Raw genomic sequence first — 21,773 nt, forward strand, 5'->3', positions numbered from 1 at the left:
CCAGGTGCACTCTATCTGTCACAGATGAGTGGGATTGTAATATGATTACTTGACCCAGTTTTGCCATATGAGGCCCAGACATCCTTGCACAGCATAGTTGGGCACAGCAGGCTGCAGAAGAGGCCAGAGCCAATCTTAGCCAACCCCAGCAGGCTTCAGCACCCTTCATGCACAGTACAGGTCTTCACCTCTGCACACATACAGGGGCTAATCCTAGAGCTTGAGTGCTTAATTTACATTCCTCAGCAGAAGGGAGGACTAATGACCTGTGGAATCCTGCCACTGCTGTTCCTCCTCTACATCAGTGTGTGTGTGTCTGCATTAGTCTGACATAATATCTCCTTTTGTGTATCTGACTAACCTTACTGTTTTATGTGATACAGGTACCCAGGCATGCTGGCCCTCCTTACACTGCTCACGACATCACAAAGGGACACCCTAGCTTGGCGGGCACCCCGCCCGGTCATGCCCACTCCCCGGCGCTCTCTCAGGTATCAATACCCACAGCTTCCCCATATCGCTATCCTAAGGGCTGGGAGGCAGGCGGAGGGGTGAGTTTGGCACTGTGTCCGCCGTCATCATCTGTGCGTATTAATGTTTGATCTGTCCATTTGTCTACTTGCTTTTTATGCCTCTGCAGTGGCTGGAGGCATTATTTTTTTCGGGTTGTCCGTCCCATTCTCGTAAATGCGATATCTCAGGAACGTCTTGAGAGGATTTCTTCAAATTTGGCGCAAACGCCCATTTGGACACAAGGATGACTTGATTTGGTCTTCAAAGGTCAAGGTCACTGTGACCTCACAAAACACGTTTTTGGCCATAACTCAAGAATTGATGCAGTAATTATGACGAAATTTCACACACGTTTGGATACCACGATGAAGTGATGACACTTTTTGAAGTTGACCACTAGTGAAGTTGGCTATTATTCAACACCATAACTCAGGAACAAAAGGGGAGATTGTGGACATATTTTACAGTTGGTCAGACACCGAATAGATGACACTTTTGACTCAAAGGTCATTGTGACCTCAAAATAGGTTTTTAGCCATAATTTAAGAATGAATTGGGCGATTCCAGATTTCATACACGTTGAGGGACGACACAATGAGTAAATAATTAGCACAGTACGGACTTTCCTCCATCTCGTCCATTCTGCCTTTCACTTCCTGCCTCATTCTGAATTTCAAGCGTCATTGGAATCACATGACTGCAAACAACGTATTGGATCGCGCCTAATCGTTCCCGTGTAAAAACGGCAGGAGAAAACAAAAGCACCACATTTTGTGTAGCTATACTCTATAAGAATCCTTCTTTACATAGTAATCAAGTACACATGTACTTGTATAATAATCCTTCATTAATCAGTTCAACAATGTATATTCACCGCAATCATACATATGTATCATCAATATAGTGATAACTTCCATTTAGCCAAAAAATACACTTTATACCTTTTTTTTTAATTTAATTCCTTCCAAGTATTCACTACATATATGATGTAAACTGCAACTTGACGGGTTGCCAGAGGCATTCAACCGCAGGGCAGTGATTATTGTTATGACTTGTTAGGGCTGGGCGACAACTCAACACTAGAATTGATCATTTCTCAATATAATCACGCCATGACAAAATTACACATAATGATATTGTGGTTTACATCTAAATGAATGATATGGTTGTTTTTTTTTTTTTTACCAACATTTGTCACATTGTAAAATTTTAAACACTTAAGAATACATTTTTCAAAATTGCTAGGTTTTTGTTCAAGAAAAATAAAAACAATTCAGTTGGATGAACCTAAGTTAAACTTTTTGACTGAATTTGAATACTTAAATTATAACATATCTATTTTGAGATAATGCTGTGAAAATTTACATTAATTCTGTTTGTCGTTGCCATTTGTCTTTTCTTACATTTGCTTTTTACATGTTTTATTTTCCTGTTTGTCCTTTTTTCTTTTTCACTACTTTCCTAATACAGCTGTAAGCCATGTGTGCATTAAATAAATATTGTCTTAATGAAATTCAGATTAATGTATGATTAAAACAGAGTCTAATTCTAATAGAATCATCTCGGTACCCTGGTGCCCGTAGACCTGTTTAATCCTGATAAGGTTCAGGAGGGGCAAGCCCAGCATCCATGTGGCAAAATGGAGATAAATCCTTGTTAGGTTGCCAGTCTATCACACGGCTATACATGCATATATGGACACATTCAAATTTGTGTGACCTGTATGCCTCAAGACTATGGGAGGAAAGCAGAGCACCTGGAGGGAACCCACGTGAACAATTAGCGAACATGGGTTTGAACCCAGAACCTTCTTGCTGTGAGGTTGTGGTACTGACCACCAGGATTGAGTAATGTTGATTCAATCGCAACTGAATAATGAGATACCAGTGATGTGTACAACATTAAGATGTGAGAGGTGAATTTTTAATATAATTTCCCCCAAATTAGTTAAGTCATTTTATTCTGTTGTGACAAGTAAAGCTAACTGTCGCTGATCATTGTTTGGTTTGTCAGCTACTTTGTACAGCTGCTAAAGGTTGTGTCACTGTAGGATTCCCGTTGGATGGTAGGAATACTACATTGCGTCCGCTGTATTGGTAAAATTGCTCATCCTAAATTCAGAATGCGTAGTTCTGTTTTTGTGTATTGGAGCCAGGTCTGTGTGCCTGAAAGGGTCCTCTGCAAAGTGTCTACATCAACATTTTAAAGCATTACCATTACTAGGTTCTTTGGATAAAAGCTCTGTAAAAAAGTAAAAGTGGGAAATAATCAGTATTGGAAATGTGTTTAAAAGGCGATGTGGGTGTAAAATCCTGTATACTACCAGGGTTAACGGCAGAAGCACAGTGATTAGGTTGGATTTAGGCAAGAGTATTTAATTAAGTAGGATTTGAGATGGGGTTAGGTAAGGGTTAAATATATGGTAGAAGTCTAACAGGGACTTTCTTCTCTATCTCCATCTACGACAGTGAGATCCATACACGTGTGATGGAGGTAGAATAGGGCAATGAAAAAATTCAGAGGGCCAAAATTTAACAGAAATAAATCAGGGATGAGCATGATGGGAAGAAAGATTCACTCACATGTTGCCCTTCTTTGGTTAAGGCAGCATTACATTCTCTGGTTATACCTTTTTTATAATTAGGAAAAAAGCTAAACAGATACAGTCAAACAGGTAAATCTATGTAAAAGGTTAATCGCTTAATCATAAAGACAGATTCACTGTCAGACAGTGACTGCTGTTGTGATGCTGGCATCTCTGACTGCCTCGCTGCTTTCTCTCACAAGCATGTAGACTCTGTGACTCAGCTTCCCTGGAAGTATGTGACTGTGCTTGCTAGGAATCTAGTTGTTCCTCTTTACCGATATAGCCTAATAGCCCACTGCCTCACCCTAAAGCAGCTCTAGTCTCTCACCAGCCTTCTATAGATAGTCTTGTCAGCCAGCACAAACTTAAATTATCACAACCATACCACCAGCAGCTTGAAGAAGAGTACGCAGATCTGCTTAAACCCACCTCTGCCTAGCTCCACTGCACACTAGATGAAGAATAAAGGAACACAAGATTTGCTGTCCTTGAGGGTAGCAATTATTTTTGTGCAGTACAAAAACCCCAATCGAAAAAATGTTCTCCCAGCAATATCCAAAATAAGTTAGTGTTGTGATGTCTGGTGTTTTTCTTAAGGTTACAGTTGGTATGTGAAATTAACTGACTAGTGACCGATTGCTGCGCACTTCCTGGTCTGTATGTATTGAACAATCTACTTCTCTGTCTGTCTTTCCTTTTCTTCTTTTGACAGTCTCCGTACAACCCTGGACAAAATGCTGGTTCTGCCTCTCTAGTGTATTCTCAGACACAGCCAATGAATGCACAGCCACAAAGTCGCCCGGTGAGTCTCCCTCTGGATTTACAGCACGCCTGCCTCCAAGTACCCAAACTGTTGGTTTGGGTACTTGGTTTACTGTGACTGTTATTGGAAGTTGAAGTTTAATTCAGTCAGTGATGGAGGGATCTGGTGTTTAGAAGCCACACAGAGCTCCAGTAACATTGACTGATCTGCTCATGGCGATGAGGCCCTTAGGCTGCATTTTTAACCCTAACCCTATATTGTCAAATATCTACTCAGTTTGCAGCACAAAGATGAGAACAAGTGAGAACAGCAAAGAAAAAAGAAAAAAAGTTTATTAGCATTCAAGGGCACTTTTGCTCCAAGCTCTGTTAATTTCTGACCTGGCCTCTGTCATGCTGCTGCCGCACTTTCTCTTTCTCCCCGTCTGCTGTAGAGAATACAGATAAATTGTTGAGAATTATACAATTTTGACGGAGAGTTTCTATTTTAACCACCGCCATCTTTTCTAACTTTTCTGGCACTGGTTTAGCAGCCCGCAAGTCGAAGCACTGAGTGAGGTACAGGCAGACAGAGAGAGTAGAGAGGAGACGAGTCGGAGAAATAATTTCACATTGCGTACTCTAAAAAGAGAAAATTAGGCAGCGAAAAAAGAGCTTTTAATCAAGAATGGACAGACTCTTACATGTTCAATCTTCCCATAGTTCAAAACCAGTATGTCTCATATGTCCCGAGACTGTGGCGATTATTATAAGCGGCAATGTGATACGCCACTAGGAGACAAAGCACAGAGCATCTTTTGAGCAGGTTAACAAGGGGGATGGATTTTGGTCATTTTTATTATTAATTAAACTTATCTGGCTCCTGCGACTGCCGAGCACCTATCAGTAAAGCCAGGCAAACCAGACCACGGTCGGTGTGTGTATACACATATGTAAGTCTTGTTTTAAACTGTGGTTACAATGGTAAGGTTTGCCACATAAGACTGGGAATTATTTCAATTCCACTACTACAGTATGCTTCACAGCATACAAATTATATTCTTTTCTTTGTTTGACAATTTGGCATCATAATATCTACATTGTCCTGATGCAGTCAACATATCTGGTACTTAAAGCAAGCTATTATTATTTGCAAATACACACTTTGACCTGGGTCTGAGAGCTGCATCATGTGTCTTTAAAGCCTTGTTGCTCTGTGGTTTTGTACTGTATTTTCAAGCATCTGCCTTCATTGCTCATCTTACCTCTGTGTCTCTCTTATGCTCTTTCTTCTCCCCGCTTTGCCATCACTGCTTCAAATCTTCTTGCTGGACACCTCCTCCCTCCCCCACCAGTTTGCTACGGGCCCTCGACCAACCCACCATCAGGTAATTTACCCCTGCTGAACACCCCTCCTGCTTCCTCTCTTGCATCATCATCATCAAAGCAGTTTGCTGGTACCTGCTGGCAAAGGGCTGTTTGTGGGGCGTCTGCTGTTCCTTAAAAAAGTCTCAGATTTGAAAGCCTTCAAGTATCTTGCATACAGTTAAAGAGGTTTTGATTATCATGGGATTTTTCTGAGCGTGCTGCTATTTAATCAAGATATCCACCCAGGTGCACAGAGCTGTTTCCTGACGGGTGTGTTCTTGCACTGTTCGTGCTTATTTTTATGGTGAGATTGATCTTAGTTCAATCCAAGAATTGACTCAGTATTTAATAGTCTTTATTGGGTTTAATGTAATGAAGCTTGTGGGTGTCCTGGGTTTGGGCTCTGAGCGAAACAAGTAACTGTTTTTGTACAGGATGTATCCTAATGATTGTGATTCTCTCAGCCTTCTGGGTGATTTTTCTGGGTGATTATAAGGCATTTAACATGATAGAATCTTGATCTATTACTTTAAAGTACCCCTCCACTCAAAAATGTGTTTTTCTTATGTTTAAGTCCCCTAATATGTCAAACCTTGACTTTACTGACTTGTATCTGTGCAAATTTTGTCACTAGAGAGGTGTTTTCACATTCCTTTACTGAAGGGGAGATGTCTGTATACTTCCCTAAATTTTTTACTTTTTATGTGGGATAACCATGTTAAACAAAATATTAATCACAGCAGAGTATTTTATGTGTCTGGAGAAGAACTTGAACCAAAGTAGAAATAACCAGTCAGTCTACATTTTTGAACTTTGCACTGGTTGTAAGCTCATGGTGTTTTGCTTATTGAAGAAAAAGAAAAGAAAAGGTGAAAAATAAAGAGAAGCTACATTATAGGATGAAATAATTATCTTAGTAGGATAAAACACCAGTTGGAGAGTGCTCTCTTTCAATTGCATCTACCAGGATTCAGCACACTGAATCGGCCGAACGACAGTCAATAACAGCTAACTTCTGGACAAACTGCAGGGCACCTCTATACAACAGTAGTACTGGACGCAGTTCCATTAATATGATGTGGTGCCTTCACTATCCAGTGAAATGGCGTTGAACACAGTTTTCTTGTTTATTTGGATGTTTGTTTATCTAACAGGATATTGGGGCTGAATATCAGTTCTTACTCTCTTGAGTGACATCGACTTGTCATTTAACGATAAGTGTTTTGATAGTGGAAAGTTAATCTGTTATTTTTTTTCTTTTATTTTTAAGGCATTAGTATAGTTGACCTACGAGTAGTAGAGACATCATATGCAATCACACTTGTGTTTAAGGATATTCTGCTGTATTGCAGATTGCTTTAGGCCTGAAAACAGAAATGGCGACATTATTTCTGTGCTTGCGTAGCTAAATCTGTAAGACTTTTTGCAGTCATGAGACAATGGTCTCATTTGTTTCCATTTATTACATGAAGGTACTGCAATTAAATTGGCTGTTTTATCATTGTTTGGGTGAGAACTTTGTGGTCTAGATTTCTTCACAACCACATCTACAAGCCATATTCAAGAATTAGGCTTGAGACGCTGATTATTTCACATTGCCTTTTGAAAGCTTATAACCAGTGGTTAATCATTGATTTTCAGGATAAAACAAGACAAAGTGATAAGGGACAGTGGCCAGTGGTCAGGTAGGCTGTAGTCAAGGAAAGAGTCAGGAACAAGTGTGTGGACCAGCCCAGTGTGTGTCTGTGTTTGTGGCTAACGCTTGTGTAAATTACACTCTGGATCCTGTTAGGCAGTTGACACTTTGTGAATCGATGTCATGAGGTTATGAAGGGCATGTTAATGTTTTCATGTCGGGCAGTGCAGTATTTAAGATGTTTGTGTATTAGCTTGTGGATGCTAACGTATTAGACGTGTCCAGGTGCTGACATTCAGTCTATGTGACTTCCTGTTATGTTTGTGTTTGTTGACTCATGCTGTAATGATTCATACAGCTGCCCACTTTTAAGATTGATGTGTTATTCACACCCCGCGTCCCCAAGATGTGCCCTGTGTAACTTGTTGTCCAACATCCTCACCTTCTGGATGTGTCTGTGTGGACACATTTTTTTAACAGACTATTTATAGTATGGTGTCAAAGTGTGTCGGGTGTGTTTGCCAACATTAGTGTGTGTGTGTACACACACACACACACACACACACACAAGTGCGTGCTCTGGCTGTCACAAACTGGCGCTGGGATCCCTTGTGCCACCACGGAAGTGGAGTCGGAAAGCAGATGAAGCCAAACAGTGGCCTTTTATACCAATGGAGAAAACAGCCATTGTCTCCCTGAAACACACTCAATGCACAGCAAAGGGTACATAGAGATCAGAAAATTAATTCATTTGTCCAAAGCATAAGTCTGTCTTCAAACAAGGTTCATCATTATTTTATTTCTTTCCTCCACTTATCAGTGTAACTGACTTCTTTGGATTTCAAACACGGCTTTTGTGTGTGTGTGTGTGTGTGTGAGAACCAAAAGGTCAAAACCAGTGGAAATTAGAGTTACCTATAAAACAAACAACTGTTGTTGTTTTCTCCAGAGAGCTATTCAGAGTGTAAATAACTCTATCAATCTGAGTTTTACCCTTGAGTGTGTCCTCTTGGTTGGCTACAAATAATGGAAATGTCATATAATCGTAAGGCCTTAACATGCTGTTTTTGTCAGCATTTCCACCTGTACATGAGGCATACAGAGCATGACCAAATAGGTTGAACAGAGTTACTTTGGCATCAAAATCTAGCTACTTTAGAACAATCCTATATGCTAGTATTTCTGGTCAACATTTCACTTTGTTTACACTGCACCATGATGCTAGAGAAATGATTAGAAAAGATAAAGACAGTTCAAAAGGTTGAAATGGTTCAATTCAGGGTAAAAAATCAAGCATCAGCCTAAGTTACTAATCTGCTATAAAGTGAAAACATCAGCCCACATCTCACAAGGAAACAAAACTTTTCACCAAAAGCAGTGATTTGTTCCATCCCTATGAGCCAGCAGGACTACCAGGCTACTAGGGCAGTGAAGTGTATCAGCTCCATTAGATAAAAGGCTGCGGGCCCTCCCTGTCCTGCAGCCCTCAATATCATCTGTGTTGCTAAGTCATTGTCGCAGGTGGCAGCCAGGTCCCACTGGGGCTGGAAAATGCCAAATTGGCAAAGCAAGCGATAGTCTGGCACACAGGCTCAGGCTGCTCAATTTGAGAAAGGAAATACCTCTAGAAGTAAAGTGTGTGTTTGGGTGATAGAGGCTTATGTGCATGTGGATATCTGTGTAACTGTGCGTGTTATGTCAGGGTAGACATGGCCACAAGTCAAATGCTGATGTGACATTTTGACTGTGACTTTTAAGCTAAGTCAATGATAAACCAACCCTCATTCTCGCGTTCTTCTCTAGTGTGAGCTATTTTAGCCAATCAAAGTGGCTCAGGTCAGGTACTGTGTCAGGAAGTTGGAAATTATTGGTGTAGTTTCCTGCCTTGATGTGTGTGGGTGAATGATTTGCCTGCTTGTTTTTGTATTGAGGCATCAGTCTCACCAGTACAGTCTCCCATTGGCTTTTCTCTCTTTCCTGCTTTCAATACTCAAGGGAGGATTCAGGCCCATCCAGGTAACATTTACCTCAAAAAGTCAAGTCTCTTCTGACCTGCATGGCATGATGAGGATCATCCTTAAATGATCCCATCCCTCCTAACTATTAACCCTGCACACCCCCTCATCTTCACTACAGTGTATGCTCAGTAGAGACGTCTTTTATCATCATTTTATCCCTATGTCCTGTCTTTTATCTTGTAGAGGATCATTACTGGACCTTTCAGTTAAAAAAATGTGACTTTTCCTCCATCATTACTCATCTTTAATTAGCTTGCACAGTTTAATGAACAGCATGTGGAATGAAAGAGACTGCATATTCCTCCCTAAGATAAGTGTGTTTTATTTTATATCAATGTGATAAAGTGTCTGTTACCTGTAATATGTAATGTTTCACATTATTTTCTAGATGCCCATTGGACGTACGTATGGTTTCTGTGTTGAGCACACTTATTGTTTCAGTGATTGTTTTAAGCCTAAGTTACGAAGCACTTTTTTTGTTGACAGTGTTGAAAAGTTGTTTTGCTCATTGACTCATATTTCTTGCTTTGCCAGCAATTTTTACTGAGACTGTCTTTGGGTAGCTGGTAATGAACAGATTCCTGGTCGTTTCCCAGATTTCCACAGGGATGTTTACAATAAAGCCATTGAACCTGGTTTATTATGTTAAAGGTGATTTCCCTCCTGGGTATTTTTAGATGGTTTTACAGCATTGTTTATTCTGCTCTCCTTCACTGGAGCCCACTGTAACTGTGGTTGGGTATTCCCAGCTTGAGCCCTAGTTGTTTGGAAGTCGGTCACAGCTGTTGGTAGTGGTCTTTCTTCAGGCCCGTCCAAACACAAAGCCTGTCCAATATTAAACTTTTAATTGATTGTGACATGTGCTGTATAGAAGTCATTGTAGCTGCAGTGACTACGAGTACATATTTTCTAAGTTTTCTGTGCTCGTTGACACATGAGAAAAGGACATATTGCTGCCTGATAAAGAAAGCCATGCTGTGTGTCACACACTCAGTACAACTACAAGGTTGGCCAAGCTGCTCAGGCACAAAAAGAGGTATTTGAAGCCATTCAGCAGTCCAAGAGTTTTTATTTTTTACAGCTGTGGAGTCTGGTGCAGCTTATTCACAGTGCAGACAGACTAGCCAAAATAAGAAAAATAAAGAGCGAAGGAATGAAATTGACACTTTTTTTACACTAATCCCTTTTAAGTTTTCTACAGGAAACAGTAATTTGGCCTGTCTTTGCCAATAAGGTCTGGTCTGCTTTGCTTTTAAATTGCACTCCAAAGTTGTTGCTTATCCAACCATAGGAAACATTTATTAACAATCATCTCAGAGAGATCCTTCATCTCTTTGTGAATCGTTAAATATCAAATTATTAATCACCACAATTCAAAAGACATTTAAAAAACCCATTGACCCCCAGACAAGAACACTACCTTCAACTACCAGTGTGTGTATAGGCGTTGGATATCCCGGTGACAAACCTTCAATTTTAGTTGATTTCCTTCCACGTCTTGGTAGCAAGTGGCATCGGGTTTCATTAGTGAAAGGTAATGTCTCGTAACCAATTGGTTAAAAGTCTAAACAATACTACAGTCTCCATTCATGAATGAAAATTAATACTACTGGTTAATTTGATCTTGATTAACTAAAATTCAAAGGAGAACAAGCAAATGAACACAACTTGAATTAGAGATGAATCACAAAACAAGCAAAAACTAACTAAAAAAAAGTGTAGAGAAACCTGCTTTTGTTTACATCTTTATATACCCTGGTTTTTCACTAGTGTTGTAAAACTGTTGGTTGCCACGGTGATTAAAAAAAAAATCAGGTCAGAAGACATTTGTGGTATCAACACAGAATTTCTGCAGCCAGACTCCATTCAGTTAGTGAAACTTTTCCAAACCTAATCCTAAATGATCCACCACTCCAATCATATGTATATGCCTGCCTTCCTCCCACCTTGTGAAGTTGCATGTGATGAAGATAATGATGAACACAGGGCCTATTGTGAATGTCTGGAAGAATCGAAACAGTTCACTCTGTTATACACTTACACATGATTATATGCCATGGCTTCCTGTGATTACATTTTATCTTTATGAACTACTTAATTATGCTTTTAAAGCATCTGGTTAGTTGATTAGATGATTGTAGGAGGAAATATTTAGGATGAAAGTGTCTAAACAGAGTGGTGCTCCCTATTTTGTAGATATCATTCATCTGATTCATATTATTGCTCGCCAATGACAATAGAAAATCCGAACTTTAGAGATGTTCAGTAAAGCAATTCATGGAGGAGATTATGGGTTGATTATAGAGCCATTTGACAGAAGTATAAAAGGGTGCATGTCGGCCTGAAAATCATTTTGCCTTTCATCCCTTAAAAGACGTCTGAAAAACTGCACTTGTTTTTATTTTAGATAAAGCATGGCAGCATGCTGAAATGAGACTGCTGCCTCTGGGATAGTACTTAATGTTTTTTTTTGTTTCTGTCTCTTTCTCTGTGTTTCTCTGACATGTTGCTTTCAGTTTTTCCAGAGGACTCAGATGCAGACTGCAAGGCCCACCATCCCTACAAACACGCCCTCCATACGGCCTGGCTCACAGACTCCCACAGCGGCTGTTTACCCCACTAACCAAGCAATCATGATGACCATGGCACCCATGCCTTTCCCTTCCCCACAGGCTGCACAGTACTACATCCCACAGGTGACACAGACAGACTGAACTGGGTCTTAAAATTACATTCGAAGTTGTTACACTACTATCGGTCTATACCTCAGTCCCAGCTATAGTTATGTGTGTACATAAGTTTTCTACAAGCATTTTTCTTATTTTGATTTATTATAATGAACAGATTCTGAACATCAAAATTACACTTTGTCTTTGAGTAAAATTAAGCAAAAATATTTTAATTTGACATTTGACTCTGGTAGAAGCTGGTACTGGTTAGATTTGACTAATTACTAGAAATACAGTTCATAACACTGGTGAAGGTGGAATTTAATAGAGGGCTTATCCAAAATCTCACAGAAGGATAATGAAATTCGAACATTCAAAAAATAACATTACTGATCGCAAAAGTGTGCAGTTTTTAAAATTACTTGGTTTTTTTTTTTTGGTTTTTTTTTACAGTATCTGCCTTATCCTCACTGATGATGTGTTAAGCTGTCTCTCTCTGTCCTCTTTACTTGCAGTATCGTCACAGTACGCCCTACGTGGGACCTCCTCAGCAGTATTCTGTGCAACCTCCAGGGTCTGGCACCTTCTATCCTGGTCCAGGGCCAGGGGAGTACCCTGCCCCATATCGTGAGTCATTAATCCAACACAGACACACATCAAGCACTATTCCCACACCCATAACACATTTAATATCTGAATTCACCACACAGTAGCACAAATACACACAACCTATTAGCCTTGTGTGCTCCTGAAGCAGGGAACGTATCAGTGTTTCACTAAAATCTGTTTTCTTCTGTTTTTCTTTTCTCTCATATCCATTCAGATCCCCTCAGGTACCACCCACCTGTCTCACCCTCTGTTCCTGCTCCCGTTCCCACAGCTGGTCCACCCTACTACCCAGGACAGACTGTGTACCCCTCCTCATCCCCCATCATAGTGCCTACACCACAGCAACCTCCACCAGCCAAGCGTGAGAAGAAAACAGTGAGTATCTTAGTAGTAGCCTTAGTTTGTCTTTTCTAGAGGCAACATTTGACCAAAGATGCTTTTTCCAACAGTTTTGATGGTTTTGACACACTGAACCTCCAGCAATAGTGTTTGTTTTTTTTCTTCAAATTTTATTTTGTTTGTGATAACACACCAAATTATTTTTATTTGAGTATGATGCTCACTTCAGGACACTCCCTTCTATCACACAAGACACACATGTTTTATTCCTAATTTTGACTCGCCACCTGTTAGTGTACAATTCTGCTGATGAAAAACATGCATAAAATATGGCTGAGGGAGGGTTGCGCTAAGACTTGGGCGCTTTAGTGAGGTCTGGTTTTTGTGCCATTGTCCTCCCAGATCCGTATCCGTGACCCCAATCAGGGTGGCAGGGATATCACAGAGGAGATCATGGCAGGGGGTTCAGGGAGCAGGAATTCAACGCCTCCTGTCGGTCGCCCCTCCTCTACCCCTACACCCCCACAGGTATGGCTCTCTGACACGCTCACCCACCACTCACATACAGTAGTTACAGTTGAGGGTAGTGTAGCATTAAAAGCAGCTGATTAGACTGGGGCTTTGGCCAAGGAGAGGACAGGCGTCTCATGTTGCTTGGTGGCAGTGTGAGCTCTGTGCTCTGATCCTCTCTGCTCTCCACCATGTGTGTGACAGACAGGACACGGCATTTGTGTCTTTGGCAATTTATTCGGGCCATCTTGCCCTCTCATAAGAAATTCATGATGACTTTCTATCCAGAAAATGACAAAAAAAATCATTACATCATCTAAAAAGCAGTTTTGTCAGTAGTTTTATAAATGTGGTTGAGTGTTTGTGTTCTTTGCAGTCTTTGTTTTCCCAGTCATATGTTCCTGGGACTATTTAGGTCAAAAGGCCTATAGAACAATAACGAAAAAGAGTCATTTCATTAACATCATATACAACATATGTTTAGACATGCAGGTAGGGCCATGACTTAAATGATTAAAAATCACTTTACACATAATTTTCCCCTAACGATTGTAATTAATTAATTGTAGTCTTGTTTAACAGCTCTTACAGCTTTTAATCTTACACCTGCTTCCTTCCTATCACTATTTCTATTCACCCACTATCTTTAACAGTAGATTGCATATGTGCTGTCTGTATTTTTCCTACTCCTCGTACAGAATTCATTCAGATTCTCTTATCTATCCATTCTGTTGTTTAAAAAAAGTTTTGAATTTTTATTTTTGTGCAAGTGCATTGCCTAGATGTAAACAAAAGTCCTGGTCTTTTTGACCAAGAGTACCACTGGTACTTGCATTGCAGCCCCTAATCAGATGGATAGAATGGAAAGCAGCAAAGGTCTGGGTCATGGTATTGAAGCTGAAAATCACTGTATTGACGCCATTGGCACATTTTTAATAAATGAAACATACCAAGCCAAATCAGACAGCTTTCCTGGATTCTGAAGGAGGACATTGTGACTTCTTCCTCCCTGTGTCCTCCTGTGGATGTTAACAGTGTCTTTCCTCTCTTTCTCTGTCTTTTTGTGCCCCTTTTGATTTTATTTCTTTCTGTATCTGCCCCTTTTCCTCTGTCCTTTCTCTGCATTGTTATGAGCCATTCCCCTCCTCCTGCCATTCCTCCCACATTGATCTTCATTTTCTGTCTTGTGCTACATTCCTAATCTAACCATACCCCATTGGATTCCTTATTTCTGCTTAATCCTGCACTTGGGCTTGTTTGTTTATTTGTTTGTGTGCGTGCTTGCCTACATCTCTGTGCCTGTCTTTCTGGTTTTCTGTGTTGCTAGTTTTTATGGCCGCACCCTCATTATCCTCACATTTTCTACCTCAAATCGCAGCAGCAGCTGAGCAGCAGTCAGACCCCAGAGCAGCACCAACAGCAGTCGCAGCCTCCTCAGCCACAGCAGGCCCATTCTGGAGGCTACACATTGGAGCCCCCGCAGCTACCACAGCCACCGCAGCCCCAACAGCCACAGCAGCCATTGACATCTGGGGCTTTAGACACCAAACCAGGGCCAGGTCTGCACCAGCATCCCCTCTCTTTCTTTAAAATACATCCACAACTCCTAACAAGTAGGGGTCCCACACTTAACAATCTAACCAAGGCACTTTTAACCACATTTTTATGTTCAAATTGTGAAGATATAACTTTAGACCCTCAAGACAATTACACTAAATATTGGACTGTTTTACTGCTGTGTCATTGCCTCCCATGTCAGGCAATGTCATCTTAGGTTTTATGGTCCCTCTAATGTGGAGCAGCAGCCCCAGTAACTCTTTTGCTCAATCGACGATTTCCAAACACATTTTATGTATCACTTTTCTTTTTCCCAGAACATGCTGTATATTGAATTCTTTCACTTTCATTTCACTTACAAATCACAGTGTAGTGTCAGCAGGGCTTCCTGCTTTTCCAGTAATTAGCTGGAACATTTTAACCGGCATTACTTAGGACAAGTTTTGGAACCAGCTCTACCTTTTGTATAGAAGATTATTAGTAAGTTTCAGGCTGCAGTTTTAAACTTCTACCATCCATACAAATGTTGGAAAATTTTACATGTCTGGTTTGTTGAGCCTGGGCCTGTCACAATCACAAACTTTTAGTTGACAATAATGAACTGTTTTTAAACTTTTGAATCTAAAATGATTGTATTGTCGTACCTACCAGGTTAGTTAATATACTAGAGAAACACAAAGTCATGTTTCCATCCAAGAATCTTTACACACATGATCTATTTAAAGAAACTTTTAAGTACAATATAATGCAAATATTACATTTGATGATTAAATTGTGTGTTTATCTGAACTCTTCATCCTTCCAGATGATACGCCAAAACTGGAGCCAGTTGTCCAGAAGTCTTCCTCCCCTAAGCTTGTGCAGCCTGAAGCCCCTGTGGAGAGACTTGAGGTCAATGCTCCTGTAACTGAGGCCTCTTCTACTGTTGAACCAGAGCTTCCTTTCCCCGCCTCGATTACCGCCCCCACCACTCTCCCACTTTCAGTGGCCAACAAAAGTGAACGTCCCCCAGCCAGGGAGTCCACTGCTTCAGCCTCTTCTCCCTCCTCCCCCTCCTCAGTCGGAGAGCACAAACCCTCGTTGGTGCCACCTCAGACTCCCAACACAGACAAGCCTCTTTCAGACGTCCCACGAACTCTGGCTGCCTCGCCAGCACCAACTCCCAAGGCTTTGAACGGCCTTGCAGACTCTGGGACTGAGCTAGACAACCCAGCTAATGAGCCTTCTCTTCTGTCCCCAGCTGCACTCCAGCCCCAGGCCTCTGCTGCTGCTTACAGAGAGGCCTCCTCCTCTGAAACTTTGCCCTCTGACATGAGGCCAGAGGTGCCCATTGCTGCTGCGCTCGCCCCTATGGCACCTGTGGCTGTGGTGCCAGTCACCTTGACCTCAAGCCCCGCCCCAGCTTTGCCAGTTATGCTCCCCCCTGGCCTTCCGCTTCTAGTGCAGGCCACAACAGAGGCCGACGAACCGAGCAAGTCCATAGACACTAAAGACCTCGTCCCTGCAGTAGGGACAGAGGCACATGGAGGCATTACTGACAGCAAAACAGAGTCCCAGCAACAAGCACTCACCAGGAAGAGTCCCACTACAGGTAATATATCTGTTGCATTTCAACAACTGTTCAATTTATTAACCTGCAACAAAGGAGTAATGACTCTTTTTTTTTTTGTGACAGTCCAACCTAAAATGAGAGGCTGTTTTATGAGTACACTACTTTTTCATGGTATTATGCCTAAATAGCAACATTAAGTGGCTCTATCATGCACTATGGTGTGTCTGTATGAACGCTCATACAGCACACATTGCAGATACTCTGTCATCAAGCACTATGCTGACACAGTTGATTCCCCAAGAAGGCATCCTCGGATAGAATAAACTCTCAGCATGCAGTTACCATGCTTTTAGAAAAACCTGGAAATTATGTGACACACATATAAATTAATTACAAATAATTTTGTTGTCCCTTTTAAGATTACTTTCACATTTTTGGTATTTTTGTTTGCCAAAAAAAAAAACTACATTCAGAACCAAATAATGGTTAACAACAAGTGGAAGTATTTTGTTTGTTTTGTAAAATGCTCCACAAAGTTGTGAGTGACTGAATGTACCCTGGGTTACATACATGTCACAGTAGGTAGTTGGGTAGTTATGCTGCAGAGCAACGACAGACAGACAGACAGAACTGAAAGGTCTCAGCATCAGCGGCATCTGTATGAAGCTGTATTGACTTGCTGTCTATAGGACAAGAAGGGATGTATCAATAGAGACCTAAAGCATGTCAAACTTTATTAAGGCAGTTGTCGTTCAGTGTCAGATGCTAATGTGGTTAATATTTTATCTCTCTACAGAATGAGGGAGCACTGTTGTATACCTCTCACCTGTTTGTCTTGTCAAAGTCATGAGAAATGTCACTTCAGCTAGCCCTTTAAAATCTTTACTCATGTATCATTATTATTATTATTATTATTATTATTAGTTTATCATGTTCTTGTTTTGTATGAATTATAGCAATAGATCAATTTATGACAAATACACAAGTGCCCACAAGTACAGAATTTGCTACAACTACAAGCAGGAATAGCATATACAGTTATAAGGTGTAGCAGTGGACTTTTAAATGGGAGGAACCTTTATGTCTAGGGTGTGAGCTGTGTCTGCCATAACAGCTGTATATGTCAATGAAGATATCTTGGAAATCTCCAAAAAATATGACTCATGGTTGTGGAAACTTCATTTTCCCCCATATATCCCTCTTTTCTGCTCTGTCAAACAATAAATAATGTTTGTTTTAGTGTGGTCAGAGATGGTGGGGGTTTAACATATTAGGACTGTGTAGACTTCAAAGTTAAGTCTATTCAAGTGACTTTAAAGCATTTTATGTAATTTTCTGGCTGTCGTCATATTGACAGCAAGAACCATCTGCTACCCATCGTTTAAACAATTTAAAAAAATGTATTTGCCAGGACTGTTTTACATAGATTTAAATGTGGACTAACAGGTTTTCTTATACAGACAAAAAGATTTTTCTTGCCATCGTTACGTTTCTTTAAACACAAATTTCACTTTTAAATCCATTGTGGTTCCATTGATTGGCTGTGGCTGATTGCATGTTCCTGCATTTGTATTTCCCTGTAGTAAGTCAGACTGCTTCTGCTATACCAAAGACCTGGAGGAAACCAAATGAAGGGATCTCTGCTGGAGACACACCTCAAAAGGAAGAGGACGAGGTAAGAAAAGAGGACTGAAACAGCTGTAGCGAGTATTCAAAGTCCTATACATACAATGAATGTAAATTTGCTTAAATTATAGATAAATTCGTCATTAAATGTTGTGTATATAGTCTCTTGGTAGAAGTAGTGTTTAGTCTGTTGACAAATATCGTATGAATAATGATATTTACCTACTTTTCAATGATTTTGTGAGATTTTGTCACCTTTTTTAAATGGCTGGTATTTCATTTTGGTTTTTAAAATACCTACAAAGTATCAAAGGAGTGGGACAAAGGGAGAGAGAGAAGAGGAAAGGCACAATGTGGGCAATAGTTCAAGTGGAAAATGTTACCACATGTGTGGCAGACATAAATGACTTTGGGGGTTTTGTTATCGTCCAAGAATGACAGCAAGGAGTTATCCATCATCGTCATTGCTCACCCAGCCCACTGTATGTAAAATCTGCTCTGTCCCGCCTTTCGTTTCCTCTCCTTTATTGTTATGTTCTGGGCTTGTAGCTGTGAGAGAATTTTCACACCATCCAAATACCGACCGGTGTTACAGACTTTTAAATGGCTTCTACATTGAACAAGCACTAGAAGAAATGTTATTTTATGCGGAAACACACATTTCACACAAAACTTTTCAACATAGTTACAGATTACAACAAAAAAATAATCATAGCCACCCACATTTTAATATCTTAGAACATTAAAAAAAGTAAATTTCAATACAGCTTCTGAATTCAGACTCTGTGTGTCTAATAAAGAGGTAATAAAAGTCTCACAATTTTAATTCATATTGAAGAAATCGTGGCTATGCAGTGAAGCTGGCTTAACCCTGGAAGTATTACCACACTGACACAGTTGTTTCTCTTAGAATTCTTTGACGTGATCTAGTTGAAAGCACAAGTCAGAAGACCAAATTTAGTGCCCCCACTTGAAGCTGCTGTTGATAGGACATAGAGCTCGTACCACAGAACATGAATTATATGGAGAGAAAAAAATAGATATAATATGACAAGAATAACCCCTTTTACTGTGTGTAAATGGTGTTGCATGTACAGATAATATTTCAGATAATAGTTAAATGACAATAGGGATGGTGTAGAGGATATCATACCAACATAGGCTTGTCCTCTCTGCTCCACCAATGGCAGTGCCTACTACGACAAGCCTATTGCGCTCCTATTTCCCCCCTTTTCTGTCTTTTGTTTGTACCTGAGCCATTCTGCCCTCTCTGCGTTTCATCATCTCTCAGTCATCCCGGAGTCCCCTGCCTTTACTCTGTTTTTATCCATTTATCCCTCATTTTCCACTCCTGCATTTTTACCCTTTCTTTTATGTGTCCATCCATTTCACCCTGTCTGCAGATGAGCTCATAACAGCTCTGTAAATGATAATTATAGACAGTGTTATGTGGAGAAAATTGTGACTAGTTTTTAAACGTGATGAACTGTCAAATCATTTTTTGTACATAAAATTCCCCACAAGACACTCAGAGAGAGCTACACGACAGCAACCACTGAGCTTTAGGAATTGATTATAATGCTAAATGACGATAATAAAGCAGGGCATAATGCTTACCGACAAATTATTGGGGATCTGAAAACTGAATCTTGCCTCCACACAGGACGAGCCCAGGCCAGTGGATCACCCTGCTGGAGATCAGGCCCTGCAGTCAGCTCCTCTGAGCAGCAGCCCGGTGCCCCTACCACCAGTCTTCACCTCCACCCCTGCTCCAGCTCCTGCCAGCAGCCCCGAGGCTGACAGAAAGCCTGCTGCCCCAGAGGAGAACGGCGAGGCCGAGATGGAGCCCATGAGGAACGGGGCAGGCCACACTTCAGAGACAGAGAGCAGCGACAGTGGAGCCACCCCCGGAGACAAGGAGAACTCTACAGGGGCTCCACAAGACATGGAAGGTCAGAGGGGCCCCATTATTTGGACAGATGTTTAAAGTTACTATAGGCTAAACTGTTATGTTAAAAATACAGCAGTTTTTTCAGTAGAACAACACTGCAGTGATTTCGTTGTGTTGATAAGAATTCGCTTAGTGTAGCTTTTGCTTTAATTATTTTCAGTTCAGTCTTTGTTTTATATATATTTGCTCCTTTTTCTCTTTCCTTCCCTTTCTAACGCTGCTTGATGGTCCAGACCTGACCGATCCCAATGGGAAGCGTCAGTATGACAGGGACTTCCTGTTGGGCTTCCAGTTCATGCCGGCCTGTGTACAGAAGCCTGAGGGGCTCCCACCCATCAGTGATGTGGTGCTGGATAAGGTGAGTAAGCCAGTTGTCGCAGATATCCCTGCAGAAATACTCAGACCCCAATGTCTTACACCTCAAGTGTCAAATGTAGGTGAATCTTTGGCTGAAGCTGGGAATGTTATTTGTTCAGTCTGTTTCTTTAGCAGACAACCAACTGCCTCAGGAGGTCCTCTAAATGCAGCTTTTAAAATGGAAAGTGGCTAGTAAATTTTCTTTGTCCATTGTGGCCACAATGTCAGTCAATATATTGGCTCTAAATGGAAATGCACCTGTGTTTAAGGTTTTATTTTGAATAGAGCTGAAAAAATACATTGGAAAGAAAATTAACTGGCAACAATTTTCATATAATCAATTAATCTTTTAAGTCAGTTATAAAACAAAAATGCTGAAACATTCTGTGGTTTCAGCTTCTCAAATTTAAAGATTTTGTCCTTATTATTTATAATTCAGTGTCATAGGGTTTTAGACAAATCTTACCTCAGGCTCTGGGGAATTGTGATGAAAACAGTCATTAGTTGAAGCCCTAGTTTTGAATAAACCTGCTCATGAAACAGGGTTCCTCATCTTTAGCTCAAAGCAACAGGCAGTATTTTAGACATTGCCTTATTTTGTTAGATTGTGTGGATCAAAGATACACTACAGAGAGTTTGGTTCTTTCTTCTGATCCACACATACGTTTGGGTGGAGCATATGGCCCGCTGAAATGCTGTTTTGATTAAAATCACATTGCTATTATGTCACACTTGGCAGTGTTAAGAGTACATGCCCCTCCCCCACCTCTCCGAAAAGAACAACCAGACCGGCGAACAGTTGATGTGCAGTCCCATAGCCTCTTTTTCTCTGAGGGAGAAAGTGAAATCTCACTGGAAAAGAGTCGAGAGGAAGTCAAGGACAGCTGAAAGACAAAGAGCTGGATCTGTTCTTCTCTCCTCCCCCACAACTATCTTGCTCTCTCCTGCGTTCCTTTCTTCCCTCCTTCCCTTTCGCATCTGGTTCTGACTTTTCTCGCTGAATGGCCCGCTGAACTCGGCAAGCATAATTTATTACCAATACCATAAAAATACATAAACCAAAAGCTGGTACTGTAGTATAACTGTCCTTTACAACGGGGTCACCTTTTAAGCGACCACTGGGATAGAAATGCACACACTCACCAGGCTGCCTCCTTTTGCCCTATTGCCTCTATTATTAGGGGGATCACTGCTCCCCCTGCTGGTCGCCTCATGGTTTGCGCGCGCACGCGCGTGTGTGTGTGTGTGTGTGTGTGATGATGTATTGTGTATGTTATCTGTCGTACAGATGAACCAAAACAAGTTGCCATCTCGAGTGGTGGATTCCAGGGTGATTTCCAGAGGACCTGATTTCACACCTGCCTTTGCGGATTTTGGCAGGCAGATGACCGGAGGACGAGGCGCTGCAGTGAGTCACACACACACACACACTCAAGCTGCCACAATCATTCATAAAGTCACACACACACACACTCTGTTCCTACTATGTGTTTCCTCTCAACACACAATTTGTCCTTGTGTTTAAGATAAAATAAACTTTATTGATCCCACACCGGGAAAATTCACTTGTTATATTTAATAGATAACTTGCTGCTTTTAAGAGGGGGAAAACATTAATCAATACACATATTTCAAACTTTTCCATTATAGTCGGGGGATAATGGGATACTGTTTTAGGTACTTGGTTCCAGTTGGTTTCTGCTGACGTCCATAAATGTTCAGTGGCTGATCTAACGCACA

At 40.9% G+C, this 21,773-nt stretch overlaps 1 protein-coding gene across 9 annotated transcripts in view; it reads left to right on the forward strand.

Moving 5' to 3' along the window:
* eif4g3a (eukaryotic translation initiation factor 4 gamma, 3a) overlaps positions 1 to 21,773 on the forward strand; it is a 52,494-nt gene that overhangs the window by 12,236 nt on the left and 18,485 nt on the right. For 3 of the 9 annotated variants that reach the window (XM_044167966.1, XM_044167930.1, XM_044167912.1), the window contains 14 exons: positions 384 to 551; positions 3,813 to 3,902; positions 5,197 to 5,229; positions 8,841 to 8,861; positions 11,380 to 11,559; positions 12,048 to 12,159; positions 12,356 to 12,516; positions 12,874 to 13,008; positions 14,318 to 14,549; positions 15,353 to 16,138; positions 17,683 to 17,774; positions 19,389 to 19,677; positions 19,910 to 20,034; positions 21,322 to 21,441. In XM_044167966.1, the coding sequence (XP_044023901.1) occupies positions 384 to 551; positions 3,813 to 3,902; positions 5,197 to 5,229; positions 8,841 to 8,861; positions 11,380 to 11,559; positions 12,048 to 12,159; positions 12,356 to 12,516; positions 12,874 to 13,008; positions 14,318 to 14,549; positions 15,353 to 16,138; positions 17,683 to 17,774; positions 19,389 to 19,677; positions 19,910 to 20,034; positions 21,322 to 21,441 (2,544 nt within the window). The remainder of the gene's footprint in view (positions 1 to 383; positions 552 to 3,812; positions 3,903 to 5,196; positions 5,230 to 8,840; positions 8,862 to 11,379; positions 11,560 to 12,047; positions 12,160 to 12,355; positions 12,517 to 12,873; positions 13,009 to 14,317; positions 14,550 to 15,352; positions 16,139 to 17,682; positions 17,775 to 19,388; positions 19,678 to 19,909; positions 20,035 to 21,321; positions 21,442 to 21,773) is intronic. The other 6 variants (XM_044167947.1, XM_044167939.1, XM_044167921.1 and 3 more) reach the window with 4 other exon arrangements.

The sequence above is a fragment of the Siniperca chuatsi genome, linkage group LG2, assembly GCF_020085105.1.
Source record: "Siniperca chuatsi isolate FFG_IHB_CAS linkage group LG2, ASM2008510v1, whole genome shotgun sequence".
NCBI lineage: Eukaryota > Metazoa > Chordata > Actinopteri > Centrarchiformes > Sinipercidae > Siniperca > Siniperca chuatsi.